The sequence below is a fragment of the Pecten maximus genome, chromosome 14 (genome assembly GCF_902652985.1).
Source record: "Pecten maximus chromosome 14, xPecMax1.1, whole genome shotgun sequence".
Lineage (NCBI taxonomy): Eukaryota > Metazoa > Mollusca > Bivalvia > Pectinida > Pectinidae > Pecten > Pecten maximus.
Genome location: NC_047028.1, coordinates 22,876,826 through 22,886,266, shown reverse-complemented (window position 1 = coordinate 22,886,266; position 9,441 = coordinate 22,876,826). Strand labels below are relative to the sequence as shown.

The window sequence follows — 9,441 nt, the reverse complement described above, 5'->3', positions numbered from 1 at the left end:
CAGTAATTTTTCAAGTTTTTGTAGAAATTTGCTGATATTTGATAAAATCTTCACATTACATATGGTAAATAATCCTTGCATTTTAATAAGGCTAGGATTAGTACAGTAGTAGTTTAGAATGAATGATTGTCTTATCTGCTGAACAGTTGTATGATCACATTTAAATAAATAATGAAATTCGTCACCGATTTCATTAAAACATAGATTACAGGTTCTATTTTCTTTAGGTATTCCAATCCATCTTCCAGTTTCTATAGGTAAGTGCATATTTGAAGTTCTAAATTTAGTAACATTTTGTCTTTCTTTTGGCTTTAACTTCACAAGATAATTTTTAAACACAAATTCTTTTATAGATAAAATAGACAGACCCTCTTGAAGAGCTCTCAATATCGTTAAACCATTTTTGGATGAATTGGTCTTGTAATCTTTGTTTCACAGTATACTTAAAGTAATCTCTATTTAATGTACATATTGTGTGATAATCCAAGATAAAATTCATACCAGTTTCTATAAATATATTCTGAACATTCTTTAACCTTTTGAAATCAATGGTTCCGTTTGTCTGTAAATTAAACATGAAGTTATACATAGCACTTTATATATTACTACCAGTTATCAATTCATGCCAAAGCATAATAATTCTTGTTTTAACTTCTATATACATGTATATAATGGGAATCTCCCAATCTCACCATATACCATGTAGTTTGGTGTACTTTTTTAAAACCTAGTATACGCTTGCAGAAGTGTAAATGTAGTTTTTCGACGACACCTAAATTTTCAAAACCCCATACTTCTACTGAATACAAAAGTATCGGTAATACGAGGGAGTCAAAAACTTTTAATTGTAGGTCTACAGGCCAAGGGATATTTCTTATTTTCTTGTATACAGCAAACATAGTTTTTTTTAGATTGTTCCACCAGTTTCATTTTTGTTTTGTAGTAGCTCCCATTATAATTCATCATAACTCCTAAATAAGGAAATGATTCTAAAACCTCTATTACATCATTGACTATTGTAAAATGGAGATTCATTTGACACTTTCTTTTTGTAAATATAACAATTTTAGTTTTATTTGTATTTATAACAAGCTTCCATCTATTACAATATAATTCAAATGTATTCAGGGCTGATTGGAGTTCTTCGGCCGATTCAGACATAATTACTGTATCGTCTGCATAAAGAATTATAAACAGTTTGATATAAATTCCAATGTTTTCACCTAAATTTTCTATTTTTTTTAACAACTCACACCTTTTTCTCCAAGAAAGTCTTCTAGATCATTCAGGTAAATGACAAATAGAAATGGCGATATATTTTCTCCTTGTTTTACCCCGATATTACAATTGAACATTTCAGATACCTCATTTCCATTTTTTATACAGGATTTGGTATTTGCATATAAATTATAAATAACTTTAAATATTTTCCCGGTTATATTACCATAGCACAAGTCTCCAAACCGAATCAAGGGCCTTTTTGAAGTCTATAAATGTACAAAATAACTTTATTCCAAGTGAGAAATAGATGGATGTTAAGACATGAAGAATAGAAATATTATCGGTACATGTAGTAGAATGATTTTTTTTCTGAATCCAGCCTGGGCATAAATTATTAGATTTATTTCATCAGCCATCTAATTTAATCTGCTATTAAGAATAGATGTAAACATTTTACCAAGACATGGGACAAGGCTTATTGCTCTATAATTGTCTAAGTTATCAGGATCACCTTTACGTTATATATAGGTTTAATAACCCCTACTTTCCAGGAATCGGGTTTGAAGCCTGTATTAAAAATGGTATTAAATAATTTATTACATAATGGTTTAAATAATTATACAGTGGCTTTTAGATACTCATTTAAGATTTCATCATAACCTGGAGCCTTATTCTTGCTTAAACTAGAAATAGATTTAGTAATTTCACACTCAGTAATTTCACCATTCAGTAAATATACTATACAATCCTGCAGCATCGTCAGTCTATGCAAGTGCTGGTCAACTATACATATATATGTCATAACTTTTCAATACTTTATATGTTCACCTATCAACTTCTTAATACTGTCAGCTATATATAATTCAACAATGGTACATATTTATCTTAATTGTTCGATGCTATGTATTTATTAGCCATTAAACATTGTTCGATATATATACATGTACACATTTTCTAAGATATTGTATGCCTTATCACTGACAACCTTGATGCTCTTCACACAAAAAAAAAAACAAAACAACAACAACAACAAAAAACGATATTGTGTTGCTGTAAAACTGTATATATAATTGAAGCTTTTTTGATTTATTTAATGTACTCATAATATGCAAAAGGATGAATAAAAATATTTCAAAACTGAAAAAAACAACAAAAATGTAAAACAAATAAAAACCACAGGTATAAAGTGGAAGGTAGTATATAACATTAACTAATACAAATCCCGAGAGTCATGTAAGGTGAAATATCACCTAAACCCTAAAAAATCACAGGTACTTCTTTTAGGTCAGTTATTTCCATAAAATAATTGTCAATGCCACTGACAATGCTAGCATGTTGAAATCTGTGGTGCAGTTTCAATAATTCAATAATTCAAAAAGGGAGTTATATTCATTTAAGGGTGACAATGTAAGGTGACAGTTTTAGGTATCGGCCTATATCAGCTACTTCTTGTTTTAGTAAAACAAAGGAAAACGCTGTTTTAATTATCTTTATAACTACAATAAGGAATTAAACCATTAATCTGAATTCATACATAGATACATTACTACCTATTGACTTTCATCTATTTATCATAAATAGTAATTTGGTCTTCCGTTATATAACTTCAGCATTTGATCACGTTTGGCATATTGAACTACAACACAAAATACATGTACAATATTATGATATAACTGAAAATCTGTAAAATTAGTTCAAAATTACCTATCTGATGGCAAGCCAAGATTTACCATTGAAGGATAAAAATGGTTATTCTTGAGTCCCTTATGGGGTGAGTTCCCGGTCCTTTTCTACTCCTTCTGTTAATGATTTAATATATAGTTTAACCAGTCAAGTAAAATTATTTGCTGATCACACATCACTGTATGCAGTGAATAGTGATAAATATAAGCTTTAATGGCTGATAGTTAAACACTCATTTAGAAAATATTGAAATCTGGACTGATAAGTGGGATGTTAAATTTGACCCAAATAAAACAAAATCTTTTTCTCTCGAAAAAAACCCAAATTATCCCACAGTTGTTTTTCTTAGACACCAAATAATTGACATACTCATAAACAAGTACATGTAGGCCTAACATTTAATGCTGATGGACCCTGGTCTGAGCATAAACATAATAATTTCAAGAAATCATATCAACATGTGTACATTCTTAAAAGTCTGAAATATAAATAGATAGAAAAAATAATTACATAGCATTCATCATACCAATACTAGGTATATGTAATTTGGGGCAGCTGTGATAATTCGTGTAAACATTTAATCTAATCAGTTCAAGTAGAAGCTTTATGGATTAATGCTGAACTTAGGAAGGGGACATCTGACAATACACGGTACAAAGAACTAGAATGAAAAAACTGTTGAGAATTGCCGTAAAAACTTACTTTAATGTACCAAATATTACACAATAATACAACTTAATACATTGGTAGTATATAGTCAACATATTTATAAATGATACTGAAAACCATACACAAAATGTTCGCAGGCAGCGCCCCTTCAGTCTTTTTGTGTAGATCTAAAAATAATTCATCATTTTTGTTCCCAAAATACTTCGAGAATTTAATTCCTTGGAATTTCATTTCAATTTAATTCATTTATTACAGTAAACCATTTGAAAAGGCAGGAATTAAGATGTTGAAATAAACAACCCACAACATCTTACCTTGAAAGTGCTAAAACATGCATATATAATGAGCTAACACTTGATTTTGATATAAATATATAGATTTAATTCATGCCCATTGTTATGTTTTCACTGTGTTAGTATACATTGTTATTTATTTATGAAAGCTTTTGTGGGGTGTCGGGACATCAAGTCTGAATCCGGCGCTTCTGAGTGGAAGGCTGGAGGAAGAGGAGATAAAAAACATTAATATGAATAGAAACTCTTCAACAACAACTAATATCTTGAATTCAAAATGATACTAATATCTGCACTTGAATATACCGTAAATATGATAGAAATTATCACTGTTTATCAATACAAATGTATTGACCAATCTGCATATCTATATAATCATTTGCTTCAATTTGTTCTATTTACATAAACTTCAATTCATCTGGTTATAATTGAAGAAGATTTCGATAAGCTAACCAACTATCTGATCCGATTGTATTTTTTGTACAATAAAGTTTGTTGAAATGAATAGTTGTTGATAGGACATTAATCAATCTAAACCAATAGAAATCCGTCACCGATGAAATGGTATAGACGACTTATAACACCCATCACTGGTTAATGTGAAAGTAATTAACGCATATCACGTATTTGATACGAACGGGAGAGATTTGAATGATGTGTATGGTTATATATTTCATAGAAATTATTTAAATCACTTTCCACGGAAAGGAATATAACGACGCAGTTTCAGCATTGTTAGACGAAGAACCCAAATATATAAAATCATTATCATTGTGGTTACAGAACGTCGCCATATCAATCACAACCTACCACCCACGTTACACTAACACGTTTATTTTTCTTTACAGACGCGTTTATTCGACGAACGGTCTATGGACGCAAAGCTATGGTCCTTATAATAGCAGGACTGTGTCTTTTCACAATGGCCTCCAAGATACTAATCGGGTCGTCTACTCTTGGAGCATCACAACCTGGAGGACAGTTAGATCCATCTTTTCAATACGTTTGGGTGACCCAGACAGATGTGTTCGATACAAAACCGACCAACGAAACCAGCATCCAGATAGCAGCTACTGCTGCTGTACATACCATTGCCTTCAGTCGGGTAAACCATCATTACTTTATGTCTCCTTTCTCAAGAGTTTGTCATAACCTTTGTTACGACATTTGCGATTGATGTACATGTATTTCTTGATATTACAGAAACGTATTTTAACATAACAGCTTTACACTCTTTCAACATGGAAATGATCAGCTGCAATGTTCTTTTTGGAGAAAATGTTGATTTCTGAATTTTTGTTCCGTTTCCATGGCTACTAGTTTCCAAGTTCAATGTAGTGTGGGTTTTAACGTTACATGAGCTTAAATGGCTAAAATTGACAAGAGATACATGTGGGATAGCCTAATGTCTAATTATGAACCTTTGGTAATGATTGTATTTCAATTATTGAAATCGATATATATTTGCATAATAATTGTTCGTTGATGATTCAGCCTTCGGTGTATCTCCACATATTTTGGATGACTTTACTTAAGAATGGATGAAACGAACCAAAATTGTTTCATTTGTTTTGTCATCGCAAAAATACAAATCATTGACAATAACAAGATAGTAGTTTATCTTGGTAAGAGAACAAACAAAGTAATTATTTGGAATTTAAAATCTTTGCAGGGACTTAAATTGTTTGAGACCTTTTGTTTGTTTGGTTGTATTTTTTTTATGTTTCAATTTGGAAACAAAATTCAAACTATTGTAACTCTTTTGTGATTGCAGAATTTCTGATTGTTTTTCAATCGTTTACGTGGTTAAACGGGTATTAGGATTGGTGTGTCTTGTGTAAAATTGGTACAATGTTCTGTTTGAGGTTATAGGAAGCCCTTGCTGATGCCAATTCCTGTTAAGTTTATAATGGCGTACGTCATATGCTGATTCTAAAGATCATTTTATGTTACATGGATCCTGATTGGTGTATCTGTTGTGTAATTATGTTACAGGGATCCCGATTGGTGTATTTACTGGTCAGATATATGCCCAATGATCTATTTATGCGAGTGGCTAACACTATCACCGTGGGAATATTTAACTCTGATGAATTTCCTAGCGAATTTCCGGAGTATGCACCAACCAATCCTGAATGTGAATGTAAGTTGCAATACCTAGACGCCAGCATATAAACGCTAGACGTTCTGAAAAACTACCCAAACCTGAAATATACTTGGCACTGTATAACGCATTAACCTATCATTGTTCCCGTTATGTGATTACTTTATATAGCTGTAATTGCATACATTTCCTGCATTATTTCTGAATTTGCAAAATATCAACGTTCTCTCGGATTGTGTGCATTGATTTTCTATCCTCCAAGATGAAGGGAATAAACATTTTATATGTTGTAGTAGGATTTTACTCTCTATTTCATCGAAAACTGATCATTTTATAAGATTCTTTTGATCTATAATTGTGTGTACAATTAATTGATAAGGGTATACACGTGATGCAACTCAATGCCAAGTAACAGTATCGACAGTTGAAAACTCCTGTAAATTGCTCTTTGGGTGATGCGTAAAATGTCGAAATATTCAGATAGTAATCCATTTCGGTGGAAATTTAAAAAAAACTAATTAGGGACGTCGGTATTGTCTTATTAGTATGTGTGGCCAAGATGACCAAAATCAATGGCTGATATTTTGCTTCTAATTTGAATAGGAATTAATAATGACAATGCAACTTATAATTCACTTTAATGCTTTTTAATGAATTAAAGAAATGATTGTTTGGTGATAGGTTTTGGGTAATGTCGCCTTTGTCCTTTCCTCATACTTTTATAAATGCTTTCCTTATAGACTCCTGTCACGACCATTGCTCGTCATTCTGTGATGACGGAATACCTATCGCCATGAAATGGTCACACCCTGGAAGACGTTTAGTTATCACGGCAGGGAAATCTTCTTTGTGGTCAAGATGGTCAATTCGACCCAGAGTTCGGCCAGATGAATCTACTGGTTCACGATTTTGCTGAAGCACTCATTAAATACGTGTTTCCACCCGACATTATCGACAGAGTAGGTATCATTGTGTACTTTGTAATGTCCACAGGTGATTAGGTCACTCTAGGGTTACCCTAAAGTGTCATCTCACTGAAATGTCATATGCTGGATACGATAGCATGACACTTCTGTATGTCATGCTATGATAATTCTTCTTGTGCTTTGCCAATTGATTCTATCCTGATCTGTATTTTGTTCATATTTTGTCCTCGTCTGTCTCTTTTTTAAAACAATGTTCGTTCATTCTTTTAATAATACGTATTAACCCACATACTATTCTTAATCAGATTGTTACCACATACAACTCTTCGAGGAGAACATGGGATTTGCATCCGCAAAATTACGTAAACTATTTCCGGCAGGGAACGGCGACATGGTTTCAGGCCACAAGACAGGATCCGTACGAAACAGGTAGGTTTAAATAAAATTCTTTCCATGAATTTTATCCAGAAGTTGAGAAATTCTGATAAAATCTGAACTTCTCATATTGTTTAGTTGACCCATATCCGGAAATGAAAAAAAAATATGCATTTCCCAAACAAACATTGCATGAGAAATGTTTAGGTTGTTGTACCATTCTTTCTTAACTTAAAATTTAAAACAACAGTAAGTTAACCTATTACGGCTTTTAAAAGCTGCATTCCTTGAAAACAACGCTTGATTACAGATATATCTAACAAGTATTACATGGATTTCAATCATAATGGTGAAAAAGACAATCATTTGACGTCACCTAGCACTCACTATTCCCGAACACCAGGGCCTGTATTCATCTAACTATTTTCAGGCTCAAGCATGAGGCCTGTCCTCGACCCAATTAGAAAAAAAATCATACCAATTTAGATATCAGATTTACAAACAAAAGTATTTTAGCCTAAGCACAAAAAGGTATTTGAGCATGTGTACATGAATAAGGCCAAGGTCATAATCCTACACAATACTATCATTTTAATCGATTATACGGATATAAGACATACCAACTGGATAAGACAGCAGCAGGCCAGAAACATATATTAGTCATACCTGTGGTCAGATAAAACATGTCAATGCAGTGTTTGTGTCTTTATCACAACGTTGTGTGATCGAAGAGTAGCGACAGACAGTATGGGATAAGTAAAGTTACCTTGCAAGTCTCAAGTAGGTTGTATCAATCAGTCATGAATCATATCTAAAATATATTTTATTAATTTTATTATTTTTACAATTTCCTTAGTTTTTAGTATTTTGACAGCCAAAGAATACATCTAATTATATTTTGTGTGACAGTATTTGATTGTTCTTCAGATTCATGTTTTATCTATTTATTTATGACAGGTGGTATGAACATATGCGACGATGCCCGGCCCTGTATTACAGAGATGGACCTGAGACGGAATATTCTGACAAGGGATGAGCCTTTGTTTAATATACTAAACACAGTTTATAATGACCAGAGATGGAATCTGACTGGAAATGTATCTGTTTGTCCGTGGTGAGATGGACATTTATCTGTATGTACGTAGTGATAGAGACATATATCTGTATGTACGTGGTGATAGAGACATATATCTGTATGTACGTGGTGGTGGAGACATATGTCTGTATTTACGTGGTGATAGAGACATATATCTGTATGTACGTGGTGATAGAGACATATATCTGTATGTACGTGGTGATAGAGACATATATCTGTATGTAGTGATAGAGACATATATATGTATGTACGTGGTGATAGAGACATGTATCTGTATGTAGTAATAGAGACATATATCTGTATGTACGTGGTGATAGAGACATATATCTGTATGTACTTAGTGATAGAGACATACATCTGTATGTACGTGGTGATAGAGACATATATCTGTATGTACGTGGTGATAGACATATATATGTATATACTTAGTGATAGAGACATATATCTGTATGTACGTGGTGATAGAGACATATATCTGTATGTACGTGGTGATAGAGACATATCTGTATGTACGTGGTGATAGAGACATATATCTACATGTATATGTACGTTGTAATTGAGACATATATCTGGAATTACGTGGTGAGATGGACATATATCTGTATGTACGTGGTGAGATGGACATATATCTGTATGTACGTGGTGATAGAGACATATATCTGTATGTACGTGGTGATAGAGACATATATCGGTATGTACGTGGTGATAGAGACATATATCGGTATGTACGTGGTGATAGAGACATATATCTGTATGTACGTGGTGAGATGGACATATATCTGTATGTACGTGGTGATAGAGACATATATCGGTATGTATGTAGTGATAGAGACATATATCTGTATGTACGTGGTGATAGAGACATATATCTGTATGTACGAGGTGAGATGGACATATATCTGTATGTATGTAGTGATAGAGACATATATCTGTATGTACGTGGTGATAGAGACATATATCTGTATGTACGTGGTGAGATGGACATATATCTGTATGTATGTAGTGATAGAGACATATATCTGTATGTACGTGGTGGTAAAGACATATGTCTGTATGTATGTAGTGATAGAGACA

General features: G+C 32.7%; 2 protein-coding genes across 2 annotated transcripts; both read left to right on the top strand.

Annotated features, from left to right (window-relative positions):
- The first annotated feature begins 4,459 nt into the window (after positions 1–4,459).
- Positions 4,460–6,041, top strand: LOC117341810. Its single transcript, XM_033903673.1, has 2 exons — positions 4,460–4,971; positions 5,862–6,041. The coding sequence occupies exons 1-2, from the start codon at positions 4,753–4,755 to the stop codon at positions 6,039–6,041; spliced, it is 399 nt and encodes a 132-aa protein (XP_033759564.1). The 5' UTR covers positions 4,460–4,752.
- Positions 6,042–6,717: 676 nt separating this feature from the next.
- LOC117342767 lies at positions 6,718–8,588 on the top strand. The gene is made up of 3 exons (XM_033905008.1): positions 6,718–6,929; positions 7,202–7,325; positions 8,229–8,588. The coding sequence occupies exons 1-3, from the start codon at positions 6,858–6,860 to the stop codon at positions 8,387–8,389; spliced, it is 357 nt and encodes a 118-aa protein (XP_033760899.1). The 5' UTR covers positions 6,718–6,857; the 3' UTR covers positions 8,390–8,588.
- Positions 8,589–9,441: the final 853 nt, after the last annotated feature.

Bases quoted from the DNA above. Each gene is read 5' to 3' on its own strand.
- LOC117341810 (XM_033903673.1), top strand. From the start codon at position 4,753: ATGGTCCTTATAATAGCAGGACTGTGTCTTTTCACAATGGCCTCCAAG. The intron at 4,972-5,861 runs GTAAACCATCAT...ATTATGTTACAG, and splicing joins ATACCATTGCCTTCAGTCGG to GGATCCCGATTGGTGTATTT.
- LOC117342767 (XM_033905008.1), top strand. From the start codon at position 6,858: ATGAATCTACTGGTTCACGATTTTGCTGAAGCACTCATTAAATACGTG. The intron at 6,930-7,201 runs GTAGGTATCATT...ATTCTTAATCAG, and splicing joins CACCCGACATTATCGACAGA to ATTGTTACCACATACAACTC. The intron at 7,326-8,228 runs GTAGGTTTAAAT...TATTTATGACAG, and splicing joins ACAGGATCCGTACGAAACAG to GTGGTATGAACATATGCGAC.